This window comes from Tachypleus tridentatus, chromosome 8 (assembly GCF_004210375.1).
Source record: "Tachypleus tridentatus isolate NWPU-2018 chromosome 8, ASM421037v1, whole genome shotgun sequence".
NCBI classification, from domain to species: Eukaryota; Metazoa; Arthropoda; class Merostomata; order Xiphosura; family Limulidae; genus Tachypleus; species Tachypleus tridentatus.
In genome coordinates this window covers 72,506,346-72,524,113 of record NC_134832.1, presented here as the reverse complement: position 1 = coordinate 72,524,113, position 17,768 = coordinate 72,506,346, and the positions used below count along the sequence as shown (strand labels likewise).

General features: G+C 34.3%; 1 protein-coding gene across 6 annotated transcripts in view; it reads right to left on the bottom strand.

The window, feature by feature from the left end:
* The window catches only part of LOC143222657 (mitochondrial import receptor subunit TOM22 homolog), a 35,448-nt gene extending 29,787 nt beyond the window's left edge, over positions 1 to 5,661 (bottom strand). For 4 of the 6 annotated variants that reach the window (XM_076449445.1, XM_076449451.1, XM_076449450.1 and 1 more), the window contains exons 1-2: positions 5,222 to 5,535; positions 188 to 419 (exon numbers count right to left, since the gene is read on the bottom strand). In XM_076449445.1, coding sequence (XP_076305560.1) covers positions 188 to 341 — 154 coding nt within the window. In that variant the 5' untranslated portion in view covers positions 342 to 419; positions 5,222 to 5,535. The other 2 variants (XM_076449446.1, XM_076449448.1) reach the window with 2 other exon arrangements.
* Between the last annotated feature and the right edge of the window lie 12,107 nt (positions 5,662 to 17,768).

The following is a 17,768-nucleotide window of genomic DNA, read 5'->3' as shown; positions in this document are numbered from 1 at the left end:
TATGAAGAGGTCCATAAGAACTGGAGAAAGGCAAGGGAGAAATATAACGTTACAAATAAGTGTTAAGGTGCCTGTATGAAGTTTGCTTATAGCTATTTCTCTGTGGAGATATGAGCAATGTAGTATAAATGAAAATAACAATGAAAATCAAATAGTTTGATAACAATCTAAGTAAATGGTGACTAACCTGTCTGTTGTTGTTTCTGCATCTCTTCCATTTGCATTCTTTCAATCTCAAATATGACAGGAGCTACCAAAATTGCTGAAGAAGAAAAGAAAATCCAGAAGGCTGACTGGCTAAAGCCATAACACCACTTGACACAACCCACTGTTCCAGCCATCACATACCACACTGTAGATCTTAGGTGTCTCAGGAAACATTTCAGTCAGTCTCCAAAGCCTTTCTCCTAAACATTCATCTAAATCATGAACATTGGAAAAAAAAAAATTAACAGAGTAATCCAAAGGCAAATTCTTCTGTATGTTTGAATTTAAATATAAATACATGTTGGTACATGTGCCTTTACACACACACACACACACACATATATATATGTTGAAATTAATTACATTTTAATGAAGTAAACTAATAAAATAAATAAAATCACAATGAAGGACTGCATTAAAAACAGCAAATTGGAAACTATAATTATATAATTTAACTCAAAAATAAATTAAACAAAAAACACTGCATCAACTGAAAATATCTTATGGTACAAGCTACAATGAGGGATTATAAAATGTATCCTGGGTTTTGGAGGTGACTGCAGAAAGAGGATCCACATAGCAGTGGAGATGCACTGTCTATCAGTCTAAACCTCCACTTGCCAGTCTTGCATAAAAAATAAAGAATAGCAATAGATGGAGAATTAGAAATAGAAATTAGAATTTCTATTTGGTTTGAGAATGATCCCTTTGAAGGCACAGAGATTTGTCTGCACTCCCACTGTATAGGGGAACAAAGTGCAGCAGCATACGTCTGGGATGAAGTGGTGAACAACAACTTTCAAGCCTCAGGGCAAGTAATGTTTTTAATCTGATTCAAATGCTGCATCTCTTTTTCTTCCAACCATTTAGGGCAAGAATGAAAGTATGATGGGTAAGAACCATTGCAACTGATGCAATGAGGGTTCATTTCACATTCATATGCATCGTGGTCCTTACCATTACAACGAGGACACATCAGGAACTATGACATGCCTCGATAGTGGCAGGTGGACATGGTGTTGTAAATGTCAGAAATGGAGACACTGGTCAACATCATAATTCCATCTTTGGGAGTGGAGATACGCCTCACTGCAGAAAATCTTTGGATGGAGAAATCAGCGAGAATCTCTGACTCAGGGATGTTCTTCAAATCCCTCTCAACAATAACTTCTCCTGATGAATTCAAAGTAGCATAAAGTGTAACCTCAATAGGTATATCCCCAACCACCTTTGAATGCAAGAGGAGTTCACTGTGTTGAGATATGGATATTTCCACAGACATGTCACCAGAACAATTCTTCTTTACTGACTTTGGAGAGCCAGCAAGCCCCTTTAGTCCCTTCTGAATGAAAAAGGGAGACATCTGCCCTAGAGGTTTGTCTGAAAGAGAATGTAGTATAAGAAAATGAAGTACAACAGGTGTTACAGATGTTGAAAATTGCTGCTCAGAATCTTCAAAACATGGTCATTTACCTATGGACTGTTTTTCACTATTTTATTTAAGTTTTTATTCAGAGGATCTATAATAAGAAAAGGAATATATCAGTGCCCACTGACCCCACCCACCATAAAGCCCTATAAGGGGACACACTACAATGTCAAACAAGGTCACTGCAGCAATGCCAGGGTTTCATGAGCACTATACCTAAACACCAGCATCAGGTACAATGTCCACAACACCTGTTGAGAACATCCAACACTGGTACTTGGTTGACCCCAGCCTGAGCAGACCAGCTGAATGACCCAAGGGGGGCCACCCCAAAGCTGCCTATCTACAGGAATTCAAGGCCAAAGTGGTGTGTTAAGGTTGGACTCCTCAACCACCAGGATCCTCTCCTACCCTTCACAGGTTGCCATGCATGGCAAACATGTGGGTGGATGTTTAAATCCCAGAGGAGGTAAATTGAAAATACAGAACATTCCCTGGGAGGTTCCATCACCACATACAGAAATCCACACCAAGGGACCAGTGAAATAGAAACATGTGAGTGAAGTAACAATGCAAAATTTTAAGATCCACACAGTAACTAAAATTAGAGAAGTATGGCACAATTGAACATTTGTAAGAAAAAGTTAGATTGAACAATATATATATATTACTAGTTGTAATGGTATGTAACATACCAACTATTGAAATATACCCAATAAACAAAAGACTGACAAACATCAAATGAGCAAAGCATCAAGATCTTTCTAGTCCACAAAAACTGTAAAAATAATAAAAGTGTCAGTTGGTAGAAATTACCAAGAACATGCAGTAACAAACAATATCTAAAGTGCCAGACAGAGAAAGTAACAAGAAAAACAAGAACTAAACCATACACTGGCTGAAATTAGGAGGAGAAAGTTTATACTAACAATGACAAAAAAATATATTCAAAGTGAACAGAAAAAATGTATTGAAGACATTTTTACTTCAAGTGAATTTCTTGCCATCAAGAATATAAAAGAAAAGTTTTGAGGCATTTAAAAATAACACTGAAGAAGGTTATAACTAGAATTACATTACTCTGTAGTTACAACTGTGAGAAATCTTTCACTTAAATATATATCATTCAGAAGTAATATTCATATGACACTGCAGCATAAAACATTATAGTAGGTTTTTATTATGAAGAATACAAACTAGCATTTCAACTACACTTTGTTTGACAATACAACATTGTAAGTTCAATATCAAAAGTAATAAGCATGTCTTGGTTACAATACCTACACTCTCAGATGTGGTTAAATATTATACTTTCAATATCAAAATATAATTCAAACAAATGTTTTCTTTTAAATGAACTTGTAGCTAATCCATCTTATGACTATTTATCAGGTCTTCTCCATTTTCTCTTGAACTATCTTTTACTATCATTGTGATTCATAAATGATTTCATAGTTCAGGAGAAATTCCTTCTTCTAATTTTACTTACAAAAGTAAGTCACTGTTCTACAAATAATTTCTTTTACAGTTGTCAAATCACCAGGTGAATGGATTTAAATGTTTTCATCCATATGGAGGAACTTATGTAACTCTAAACCCACAATTTCTTGCACATTCTGCTTGAATTATTTTCATGATTTCCTAATAATTATCACCATACCTTACAAAATTTTAATTTGTTCTTTATTATTTTGTGGGTATTAAAATGGTTTGGATTAGTTTTTAGCCTAAAAGATTTAAATGTTATCAAATGTTGTCACCATCAATTAGGTAAGTTATAATTTTTGTCCAAATTCTAGCAGATCTGCTCAAGTTTAAGGAATTAAATTCAATTTGATACTAAATATGTAGATTTCATACAAGGTACATTACCTTTAGATGCTTGCAGCTAGAATTCCCATACAAAAAAAAAAAAAAAAAAATGGTTCTTCGATGTAGATAGTAATCAGTAGATACCACAGATTTATGGCCATATTGGGCCATGAGATTTGTTCAGAGGTTTATTAACATGAAAAAGGTATCACTTTGAAATACTATTAGGCTAGAAAATGTTTCACTTAACCTATGGAAACAATATGCAAGCTCTGACCCTCTTGTTTCAGTTCAGCTGAAGTATGGTGGCTTTCAAATACAGCTGGTAAAAGCAAACCCTTCTGAAAGGGTTACATATAGATTACAGGGCTGTCCAATGCAATTTCTCATTTTCCTTGATCATAAAAACATCCATAATGTGACACTTTAGTGTTTTGAAGAAAGGAAAATTTGTGGTAGTAGATCATATCTGTACAGTAAAGAAAGAGATGATTCCAATGAGGAAAAACTGGCTAAGCCAAGACTAGTTACCAGTTGCATACCAGAAGTATTCAATAAAGTTACAAAGCTTCAAACAGAAATTACTCAAGAACCAGCAGTTCAATGGAGCTAAAGAAAGAATCCCTTATGAAGCTGTAAACAAAATAACTCAAGCAGATTAAGTACTGCAGAAATGACACAAAAGCCATATTCACAAGCTTTTCCTAAAGCACATATCTAAATGAATGAAACTGTCAAAAGCTGCCTAAGCATTACTTTGAAGAAACTACATCACAATAATGGATGATCGTTCTACTTAACTATCTGCAAAAGTCTTGACAGTTTACTATTGTTCTCCTTGTAATACAAAATTGAAAAGGTACAACAGAACCTTGTATGAAAAATATATATGTAAAAACGGCTCATTTGAGTTGAGAAAATATTTTATGTAGAGGAGCGAACAATGTTTTGACCTTCTTCGGTCATCGTCAGGTTCACAAAGAAAGAAAGAGGTAACTGACCAGAAGCTGACCACATGTTTGAAAGGGGTTGTGTAACTGAGTGGTGGGATGTAGAGGGTGGTATTAGATGTTTGAATATAATTTTATATTATTTATTATATTATTTTTAATATAGGTATAAAGGTGTTCCTTTGTATTGGTTTACTTTGGGTTTGAGTTGTTGTATAAGTACAACTTCTTTAATGAATTGTATGAATTTTTTTTTCATAGGATAATTTATAGTGGTTGTAGATTATAGCTGCAATGTTACATCAAAATCCCTGAGAATTACGAAGAAATACCAAGAACTATGCATACTGCTAAGATCAATATCACAGGAGAGACCAAGCAAGAGACACTGCACAATAAAGTTCTGAAGGCCAAAAGAATGCAAGATGTGCTGTGGCCACCAATAGTTGAAGTAAACAAGATCTTTTTCTAAAAGTCAAAAAACTGAATAAAGTTTTACACATGAGATTCCAAACACTCAATGTATTTTGTAAGGCTAATTTATGAGTGCTTTCATCATAATGAATCAATATATAACTGTGGCACCATACGAGAACATAAAATTTAGGTTCTAGATCAATACATTATTATGTCCTCCAATCAAACCTAAAATAATAACACTCTTAACAACTGCTGCCTTATATCAGAGTTATAATTTATACATCTTTCCTCTTTTGAGGCTTGTCATTTATACATATATATAAAAACACAAATAAAATATTTAAAAATCAATCATCATGAATCAAACAAAATTTGAAAATTAACTTATTAATATTAATACTACCAGAATTACAAGCCTCATGTCTCTGTTAAACTCTTGAACTGGATTATGAAAAATGTCATGTGTAGGTGGAAATAATACTTCTGCTTTTCCTTCAGTCATCATTCTAAAAGGCGTTAAATCACTGCCAACCCTGGATACGGTATTGCTAATAATAATACTATTACTAACAGTACAGTAATTTCTTGTCTTATTCCTACTGTAACAACGTAATTTCATAAAAATATTACACAACTTTTTTTTAAGGTGAAGTGAGACAAAACATGCTGAACTAATGACGATGAATAAATATTTGTAAATATCGCTTTACGAATATCACTCACATGTGCATATAAATTAAACTCCAAGGACGACACTGCCATCTAAACCTTTACTTTTTGACTATGTTAAGTTGTTAAAAATAAAATATTTTTGAGCTATTCTGGTACCAAATTCTTGCAGTTTGATAAGTAAAATGTAAAAGTGTTTCAAAAAAAAAATTCTATATTTTTTCAGTAACTCAGTTATAAATATTTTTCATTGAGTAATTTTCTTATAACTTAACACTCATATACCAACATATTCTTTTCAAACTTACCTCTTTAATGCTTTAATACTTGCAACTAACAATTTTCATGGCATAATGTTTTATCAAATATTCATTCTATAAGAGCGTATTACTTTAAATTATTTATATGTTACTCTATAAAAAATATTAAAATAGCATTTATACGCCGAGAAAATATCAAAAAATTAGTTACCTTAAATCTATTTTCTGAATAAAATAAAACCATGTATTTCCTTTCATTTGTTGATTTCCATTAAAAATAATTCTGTCGCAACTTTGAACACTTCTAATAAATAAAGTGGCAGCTCTCGCCAAATTACGGGAATCAGACTAAACTCGAAGAATTCAAGTGAAAAGTTATCCTGCTAGTCAAAGTTTAAGTATGAAAATCACATTTTACCTCATACTCAGCTTAATCTGTCAAACCTTGCATGATCAAACTAGAGACTGCACTGGTCACATGGCACATGAATAACATTGTATTTGTCAACCATCCAAATCCATAAATCATTGGTGAATTTCACACGCACTGGATGTTCCAGAAATCAGATGTGGAAGATATTTATAAGTTAAAAGATCATAAAACCCCTGTGTTTGATCATATCGACCAGACTGATGAGAAGAAAGGTGATAAAATTACTTTTCTTGATATTTACAAGGGAGGAATTCGCAGTAGTGAAACAACTCACTTATTCGGAAAATCCGTCAAGATGTCGACATCAGTCTATGTAACACTAACACCATGAAAGTATTTCGACACATGAGTTATTAAGATAAACGAAGTATTTCTGCAGTTTTATAGCTATAAAATTGGAATGCTAAATAAGTTAGCTTTTTACTTTCTTATCTACAATAAAATATACAAGATGCCCTGTTCTATACACCAGATCGCAAGAACTTAAATAACGAAAGTAGTTTCATCTAACGCCTAAAACATTAACACATAACAGTTAATAAGGCTTTGTTGCATGCAAATGACACTCAGTGATGTCTGTCATTTTTACTTTATTCACCAATAATTTAAAAAAAAAATTACGCGTATGTTTTTAGATATATGTGAAGCTTTAACAATAAACTGTTGGTCATGCAATATTGCTCAATTGTTTGTTATCTAACTTCCTACTTTTCTGAGTCATTCTGCTTTGGTATCATAATGCTTTCTTTTGAGAAAGATTGTTGTATATTGGAATATACTATATTGAATAACGAAAGTGATATTTTTTATTGGGAAGTCAGGTGATAATATCTTGAAAATATGTGTGTATCCTCCTTGTTTCTCTAATGGAATCAGCAAAAATGACATAGATGGTGCATGCACACTGAGAACTGAGAAGGTTGTAATTTTAAATTTTGTTGTATAGTACTAAATTATCTCATTTTGGGACGTGTAAGTCTTCAGCAGTTAGTTTATCAGTATATACAGCCCCGTCATGGCCAGGTGGTTAGGGCGTTCGACTCGTAATCTGAGGGTTGTGGATTCGAATTGCCGTCGCACCAAACATGCTCATCCTTTAAGCCGAGAGGGCGTTATAATGTTACTGTCATTCCCCCTATTAGTTGGTAAAATAGTAGCCCAAAAGTTGGCTATGGGTGGTGTGATGATTAGCTGCCTTCCCTCTAATCTTACACTGCTAAATTAGAAATGGCTAACTCAGATAGCCTTCGTCCAGTTTTGCGCAAAATTCAAAACATACCAAACCAGATGCTATACTGGTTCATACTGCTGTAGCACTATACCAAGTGTCTTGTAGGTCATTCATTTTCTGTTGTGGTTTATGGGCACTTTTTGATATTTGTCACATGCTTCATTTATCATTGGCACTGGTAACCTGTTTGATAACTTGAGCCGATAATCAGTTAAACACTGTTTAATCATAGAGATAGCACTTTTTTCTTGTGGTGAATCTTATGTGTTTTCTCTATTCTGTTTCTTTTGGCAGCCGACTCCATTGTGATAGTCACTGTTTTCTTGTTTCTTGCCAACACCATCTTCTTAGGTAGCTTCAGCTTTTTACACCCATTTGCAACGTGTCTCCCATTTTATAACAATGATTGATCTCTTCTCCATTTATCTATTAACCTCATATCCCCTTGGTGGCATCCTTCTCCAAATCAACCACGCCTGCTTTCGACTTTAATTGTTATTCTTGGAGTTGCCAGTTATACTCTATCCATGGACTTCTATATGCTGTTCTTACAGTGTGATAATCTTGTCCACGTATCTCCTTCAGGAACAGTGGCATGTCAGTTGAGCAAGTAATCATGAACTGTTCATGTATTGATTGATCTGCCAGTCCTTCAAAACTATTTTCATACTTGGTTATGTAAGTAGATCTTATGTCAATATATGCCACAAATTGAAATAGAGTTTCTCTAGTGTCAAGTTTGGCTTCTCCGAATTTCTAGTACAATCTTCTTCATTTCTTTTATAGAATTTCAACAATGCTATTTTTCCCTTGTCATAGTCCATAGTACCTTCAGACGTCATGCCTGCATACCCTTGTAGACATTTTTCTTTCAGAAATGAGCTGAGACAGACTGCCCATTCATCTTTGTACTAGTTCGGACTTTGAGGAATATTTCATATTTCTCCAGGAAAACATCCATGTCATCTTTCTCTTCATCAGATCTGGGCAGCTTGGGTTCGCTGGCCCTGACCCATTTTATTCTTGGGTCATTCATCTTTTTATTGGGTGCGTTGATATTTCAGTTTGGGCTCTTATTCTCTCTATATCCAGTCTCTCCTCTCTCTCATTTTATTCTTTCTCAGTTTTATTCTTATTCTCTCTTTTTCCAATATCTCCTCTCTCTCGTTTTCTTCTTTGATTTCTTCTTTCTCTCTTCTTTGCCTGAGTTATTCTCTCGATAGGTCTTGTTATTGTTTAACAGATTCTTGTAGATCACCATCTATGAGCTCAAATCGTTCACCGTTCTCTACTCATTTATAAAAAATCATTTGACATTGTTATGTAATGTGATTGTGATCTCTACACTATGTTCACTACCATAACACTTGTGCGTACACACGCTGTCGTTCATGTTTTCTTTAACCGCCCTTTTCCACAGTATAATCTTGGCTGACTCGTCAATGTCAAATTTTTATAGGACTGCAGTTCTCTACAGTAGATATCTGTGATTTGTTGGCAATAAATGTCAATAGTAAATAAACAACATACAGTCAACTTTTTTAAAAATAGTATATTAAAACAAGTCAAAGGTATATACAAATGTTCACCACATAGTCTACCACAGTTAAACACAGAGTTTTAAATAATTCTATTTTTCATCAAAAGTCCACACAGACCAGTTCAATTACTTTAGAGCCTAACTGATAAGACAAATTGTTTTTCTCTACTCTGTTATTATAATGCAATTTGCAATTATTACACTTAAAAAGTTGCCTTTATACACTCTTTATGGTTAAACTTGCTAGCAGTGTCAAGATATATTTGCCATATCTCTCACTAACTTTGTCTTACTTTCACTTTCGCTAACTTACTTGTTTGTCTATATATATATATATTGCCCAACTGAGGCCTACAACCTTCTACAAGCTACGAGATGTTATGATGTAACAATATTCACTTAAAGCAACAAGAAAATTTCAGAAGATTCGAGTAATTAATTACATCAATTGACAACAATTAAACTACGCAACAAACGATTCACAGACAGTTACATAAGCAAACTTGTCTTGACTGTCGCTTATAAAATAACTTACTTTAAGCCTTACATAATATAAAGTAAAAAATACTTTTGCATTAAAATTAAAATGAACAGCCATGTATATCTAACATATTTTCTCAGAATTTCCACCTAACTCTAGACCATTAGGTATCAGTTTCGACCAAGATGCCGTGCAGAGAAATTACCCACTAAAATTACCAAAACAATAGTATTAAAAATATTAATATAGGTAATGCAGTCATAATATCAGAGCCCAGATTAATATTTATCTCTGAAGTTTAATTTCCTGCCTATCCTTCTTTGGATATTATTGTTGTTGTTTTTTAATTTCGCGCAAAACTACACGAGGGCTATTTCCGCTAGCCGTCCCTAATTTTGCAGTGTTAAGACTAGAAGGAAGGCAGCTAGTCATCACCACCCACCGTTAACTCTTGGACTACTCTTTTACCAACGAATAATGGAATTGACCGTCACATTATAATGCCTTAATGGTTGAAAAGGAGAGCATGTTTGGTGTGACGGGGATTCGAACCCGCGACCCTCTTTGGATATTACATGTTGCACCCTATAAACAATGAGAAAACTGACGGTGAAAATGGTGTTTGTGTGTGTTTTAGAACAATTCTACATAATAGACTGTCTGCATTCTGTTCACCATGGGAAATCGAGTTAAATAAAGACAAGAAAAAGTCTAATAATTTAAAACAAGATCAAAGAACCCGTAGAAAATATGCCAATTGAAGTTGAAAAACCATAGGTGATGTATAGAAAATATATAACATTAAAGTCAATGAAGTTTAAAAGGATGTCATGGAACCATAAAATATCAATGAAGTGCAGAAAGATTATAAGACAATATCGAAGAAGATTGGGTAAAGGCGTACGACTCGCAATCCAAGGGTCGCGAGTTCGAATTCCCGTCGCACCAAACATGCTCGCCCCTTCAGACGTGGGGGCGTTATAATGTGACAATCAATCCCACTAATCGTTGGTAAACGAGTATCCCAAGTGTTGGCGGTGGGTGGTGATGACTAGCTGCCTTCCCTTTAGTCTTACACTGCTAAATTAGGGACGTCCAGCGCAGATAACCTTCGAGTATCTTTGCACGAAATTCAAAACACACAAACTCCTGCAGTGGATTCCTCAACTATGCATGACTACATCTTTGGCCATAATCTTAATACTTTCCAGCTTTAATCACAGTAATAAATATATGGAGGCCTGTGTTAATATTACGAATAGTATAGTACTATTAGTTTTTCTTCTTCTGAGAGGCCACTAAAAACTAGGAACGTATATCCAGCAATTTTCATGTTTTCAACTATATTGTAATTGTGAAATACAATACTCTTGCACTCCTCAAACATATCGACCACTTAAACCTCTGATTCCTGATCGAAAGAGAACATGGGAGGGTATTGTTTTGCTCGCAAAAATGTTTAACGCATTTTGATACGTCACTTGGTCCCTGCAGTTGATAGTTCGATGGAGGTAATCGTCTAAAAATTAGACAAAAATCAGTTCAACAAAAATAAAGATATTTTGCACTGCAAGAACACACTAAAGATATGACACTCATTTAATTCAAACTTTCATTGTTTAACTGTCTTGTCAGAATTGTTATTTTGATGTATAGTTGCTTTAATCACCTATTGATGTGCATATTCATGCCCATCCAGTAATGCAGACCTTTAAACTTCGTATTCCTTAGGATGTTGTGAAACATCTGCACTCGAATGTTCCGTATACAATACCAACAACTGAACATGTACTTTATTGTCTTAAATCATAACGTTTAGCCAATAACAAACAGTTGTATCATAGATCATGCACCACATTTATGAAGCTTATAACAGTCATATAGTACGTCATTCTGCACTTTTAACTACTTGTGCAAGTACCAGTGACTTCAGCTCACAATGCATTTAAGCTGGTGAAGACAGAAGTAGACTGGAGGTTGAAGATTGAGTAGAGCAATCTAAGAAATGTTTAACCACAATGATACATCCCTTTGCGAATAGTTTGCTTACAGGACCAGGTCTCTTTGATGATGATGATGCCACTTTTGTTGCTCAGCTAAGACTTTGACATGTCTTTGTATGCATTGCAATATTTCAACGATGGTGTTGCAAAACAGGTGAGATTTTTAAGCTTCAAACATACTGTGAAGAAGGACCTGCTAGTTTTTGAGTCACATCAAACGAGTAGTGCTTGTAATTGCTAAATTCAAGGAAAGCAGTGCAATATCTAATGCAGCGATTACATTACCCAGCACTAACTATTGTAAAGTATTTAGTCAAAGTACAACTTAACAACTCGTAGAAAGTGGCATCTGAGTTATTCAAAAGTCTGACTCAGTATAAAATTTGGGCTGAGGTCACATCTTGAAGGTGTGAGCCACAAAAGAATGTGAATACATAACCAGATGATTAACATTATCTTCTTGAGTTAACATACCCTAATATGACATAAAAAGTTTAGGGATCACCAATGGAACTCATATGGCAAGAGTATAATTGACATGGATATCTTATCTCTGATTGAATTTTCTGTGTTAGCACAGTTTGAGGAAATTACATTAACAACATACTGAAGCGAAAGAAGCTCACTGGTGCCACTTAGGCCAAAACATGTTTCAGAGAAGGTCTTTACCCCAAAAAGATTGAATTTCATTCATAGTTTCGTGCTGCAGGTATTATAAATGTATCAAGACACACTGGATAGAAGCACTCTCTAGAACAGTGGTTCTTAACCTTTTTCAGTGTTTGCACCCCTTTCAAATCAGTAATCATTTCTCGCACCCCCTGGAAACTTAAATATAAAAAAAGCTAAAAATATAAAGCATACTCTTATGTAAAAATATAGATTTGCTTTAATTATTCATGGGCATCCTCGCACCCCTTGGGAATCATCTTCGCACCCCCTAGGGGTGCGGGCACCCCTGGTTAAGAACCCCTGCTCTAGAACCTGTTAGTGTGAGCAGTTAGTTCCTTTAGAACATAGTTCTAAACAGGGGCGTAAACCCTGGGGGGATGGAGGGTATACAACCCCCTTCATTTTAGGTGGGGGTTATGGTGCATACAATCATCTCCCCCTACAGTTTGGTCTGTTGAATTGTTTTATTGCATCACAGGCCTACAAATTGTGTTTGTTCTTGTGATTATCGTGTTCTTACCAATCGAATTACATAATTGGGCCTAGATGTAGGCTTTTTCAGTAGCCGAAATGTACATCTTTAATATAGGCGTGCTTTTAAGCTTTTCGATCTAAGTTATAGTTCGTAACTTCTTAAGTATCAGCCAGTAGGCCTTATTATACATCCAAGTATCGTGGCAACAAGATTACTCTGTGACTGCATGTTTACAGCTTTCAGGTTCATGTAATCAGAGATCACCAATTTGCAATTTGAACAGTCCACATAAGTGTTTGCAAAAATCATCCCCCCATCGGGTGTAAAAAATCTACGCCTCTGGTTCTAAATGTGAGGTAAGGAGTGTTTATTTTAACTGTAAGCTACTTGGCCTTTGAGTGAAAACTACGAATTTCATAGTATCATGCCCCATCCCTTGGGTTGACTTATGTACACAAATGTAATTTTATAACAATGATGTTTTATACACTCTCGCGTCGAGTTAACCTTGTGTGACGACTCGAATTATTTTGAAATATTTTGTATGAGCCTAAAACCAGTCAGCATGTATCCCGTTTGCCACAATGAAACTAGAAAAAATGCTGTTTTAGGCTCAGATATAAATATCGTGGTTTCTGAAATAGTAGGCCGTGTTTCATTTATATCAATGAATACAACTCTCGTATTTATACAACAAAGTTTAAACTATCATAACTGTCTATATTCTGCAATTCAGTGTCTTATTTTGTCCACTACCAGGCAAGAGAAGGAGAATTAATACATGGTGTTGCTTCTATTACTCTCAATAAATCAAACTAATGGGGCTTGAGTTGGATTTCGTCATCAACTTGCTTTTTGTTCACAAATGAGACACCTTCTTAGTCCAGCCAATTCTGTGTATGGTTTGATATGTGGCTGTAAAGATAATGGATGTAAAGAAAGTATCTACTAAATATTCATGTAATTAATACTGACTTTATTCGTACTAGCAAGTTAAGAAGTATGCCTTTATCTCGATACTGGTTTCAGTTCTCGCGCAAGATGGAAGCCATTGTCTCCAAGCTTATTTTCAGTTATTGATATCTAAGAAATGTATCTACTATAGAAGCAAACAGTCACCATATCTTTTGGTACCAGTTAGTGAGCTAAATCTAAAAGAGGGATCAAATTTCAACTCATCAAAACAGTGGACTGTACTGACTACACCGAGAACGGGAAGCCAATGTGTTTCTAAAATGTTTTGTGGCTTACTTTTGATTCTTGTTGAGTGACACTTATTCAAAATTATGGATTTTGATTATTATGAACCTCCGCTTTTGCTATTGTAATATTTTCTCTGTTTGCTTCATTTAGTAAGATAATGTACAGAAACTTCATAAAGACAGTTATGTTTGTCAGAATAATATATGTTTTAGACCATGGTTTTTCAAACTATGCTCTTCAGAGCTCTTGGGCTCTGCCATAGTTATCTGGGGCTCTACGAGGAAATTTTAAAATGTTGATATTTTTTCCTAAAGCTATAAAATTGAATCAGAATACGCTGTACTCAAAAGTAAAAAGTAAAATATATCTTTAATATAAATCATTTATCGCGTATTGGGCTTTATAATATTTTATTCTACCTAATGCCAGACGATTTTATTTAGCTCAGGGGAAGTTATTGTGGTGAAAGTGTTAATACAATCTCAATAACTTCGACTGTGGCACGATTTCAAGATCGCAAGCGTCATTGGAGATACAAGATAGCCTGGTAATTTTTTATGAAACATCGGTCAACCGTGGGTAGTGGTGCCAACTGTCTTTTAAAAACCAGATCTGGATTAGCAGTTAAATCTCGAACAAAATGAAACATGACGTCATAGCTGAAACTTGTCCACATTTGAAGCATTGTGATGCAATTACATGCAGTGTCAATCGTTTCAATTTCAAAGTATATTTATATGGAGTATAATTATATTTATGACGATTATAATTGGTAATTTTTACTCTTTGATTGGTTGTTTAGGCAGAGTATTCGTGATGAAACTTTGTAGAATGAACGGCAACTTTCTGTTGTGGAGACACAAGTATACAGGACATTATAAAAGACAGACAACACCTACACAGAAGACGAAAGGTGGAAGGCTTTTGAAACGTCGTCCTCTACACTTGTGTCTCCACAACAGGCAGTTGCCGTCCATTCTACAAATGGTAATTGTTACGTTAGGTTATATTCGTTGTAGTTTAATTAGACAAACTTGGTACCAATGAGCTCCATGGCATCATGTTTCATTTCGTTCGAGATTTAGATGCACCTTAGAATTGACTTAATATTTTGTTATTTGGCTTTAAAATTTCTGTTAAAAAACAAAAAATAAAATAATAGGTTACCATTTTCCTTTAGAAAAATACCTTATTCTAGTGGTCTAGTCTTTTTCCACAAATTTTTATTTCTGACTTCGTTAAGGTAACACTGATCTTAAGTCAGCATGTCATTGTTTGATGATAAAACTCAAGTGCTTGAACGAGTTTTCATTAAGAAGCTATTTTATGTCCGTGAAAATACTTTTGAAGTGCCAAAGATATAAGAATATGTTTTTAAAGAAATTAAAACTTTGTTGTCACCCTTATGATGGATAAGTGGCTGAATATAAGTAATAAATCTAATACGAGTAAAACTCTTCCTAGGCCTAATATGAATTCGTCGGCGTTATCGTCGTGTGGAAGCACTTCAACAGGATGATGCAAGAAGTACGAAACAAGAAATAAAAGAAAGTATGATGAAAGTTTTATTGAATATGGTTTTACATTGATATGTAATGAAGATAGACCTAGTGGGTTGTGTGTTGAATACTGAATAGTGTTGAGTATCAGTACTTTGCATTTACCAAAGTTAAAACTGCATCTAGAAACCAAACACTCCCAATTAAAAAATTCAACTTCCGACTATTTCAAAAGAAAGTGTTTGCAATTAAATGCAAAGAAAGCTACATTTTGTTCGTTTGTCCATCAGGACAACAAAGGAGCTCTTAATGCTTCATATTGTGTTAGTTACCGTATTGCAAAAGCAAGTAAAGCTCATACAATTGCAGAAGGTTTGACAAAACCATTCGCAAAAAATTTGGTAGAGTGCACGACTGATGAGAAATTTCTTAAAAACTTTAATTTTGTGCCCTTTTCTGACAACTCGGTTTCTCGAGAATCAAGTATATATCAACAGATTGCTTAATAGAGTTAATAAGGTGACTAAATTGAGTTCAACTTTTTCACTTCAGATGGATGAATCAACAGATGTCGCTGTTTATGCGATGTTGCTTGTGTTTGTTCGCTATGTTCACAAAGTTGGTGTTGAAGAAGTCATGCTAATTTGCAAACCTTTGCCTACTCAAACAACAGGCGAAGAAATATTTAAACTGATCAATTTTTTATGGAATAACATGAGATCCAATGGTAGCTTTGCTGATGAGGCTGCAGTTATGATTGAAAATTTTCAGGCGCAATGACACGCATAAAAAAGAAAACCCGGACATCGAGAGTATCCACTACTGTCTTCATCGTCATGCACTTGCAATGAAATGAATACTAAAGACTTAAAAGAGGTATTGGGTGATGCCATAAAAATAATTAATTTTATAAAATCAAGACCACTCAATGCAAGAATCTTCAGTTTATTCTCTGAGGATATGGGAAGTTTGCATAAAAATAGATTTCTCGGGGAAAAGTGCTTGCTCTGTTTGTATCTGAATGCCATTTTGAACTTTGGTATAAATTAAGGGACAAATGATGGATACAGAAAGTGGTCTGCCTTTCGGACTATTTGTCTATCTAAATGAAGTGAATGCTACTATACAGGGTACCAGGATAACGTACTTCAAAGCTCAGAGTAAAGTAAAAGCACTTCAACGTAAACTAAAACTTTGGGGTGAATGTATACTTATGGAAGAACTTGATTGCTTCGAAAATCTCAGTGTTTTTTAAATTATGAATGCAAAAGTTTCAATCTTGCAAAACATATCTGATTTGTGTACAACTACTGTAGAGTACTTTCCTCCTTATTTAGAAAAATTACTGTGGATTCAAAATACCGTTGTTGACTCTGCAAATATCAACAATCTGCCTTTGAAAGAGAAAAAAATAGCTTAAAGAAATTTCAACTGATTACACCCTAAAAAATTCAGCAGGAAGAAATTACACAATTTTTAATTGAAATGGCCATGGAATACCTTGAAATAAATAATAGGGCTTTTAAATTTTTGATGCGTTTTCCATCAACATTATGAGCAAGCATTTTCACTGTATACAGCTACAAAGACCAAATTTAGAAACAGGCTAAATATTGAAGATGATTTGTGCTTACTCATAACAACCACAACTCCAAATATTGAACTACTTTATGAACAAAAGCAAGCTCATCCAAGCCACTAATAAATAAACAAGTACCCTGTACTTTTACTGATATAAATTTTGTTAGCAGAAATTTTTGAACAAGTAAATAGAAGTAAAATTTCAAAGATTGATATTTTTAATAAATCTATATTCTAAAAGCTTCAAGTAAACTTTATCTGGTGCTAGTGACCGATTGTTTCAATTTTTATTGTATTTTTTTATTATGGCTCCGGAATGTTTTTTCTTTCTCACGTGAAACTCCACAGGTCTAAAAATTTGGGAACCACAGAATAATCAGTGTTGCCGGGTGGATGTGATAATTCGTATGGGGACTGAGATTTTAATGATTTCGACTCGCGAGGTGTAGGTTGCTGACCCCTGCTTCAGACGTTTAATATAATAAAGTTTGATGCATTTCTGTAGACTATATATTAAAGCACTACTTGATAAATTCTATAATAATCCTTTCCGTTTTTTAAAAAAATGCACCATAGTTGTTTATCGGTAAGTGTGACGACTTATTATTCTAAATATAAAATTTATACAACGGCGGTGCGCACAGCACAAAATTCCTGTTATGCAACTTTGCGCCTAGCAATAAACAAAACCCTTTCAAATACATAAAACTTATAAAAGGAAACCATGAATGGTGTATCAAGTAATGACTCCAGATATGTTTGAACATTGTTAAACATTTTTCTCTTAATTTTTTTTTTTAGATTTTCAACTCTTTTCAGACAACAAAGAAATAGGTATGCTATTCAAAATTAGTGTTAATTTAATATTTTCTTCTACGTTTTGGCCAGATGGGTTAAGGCGTT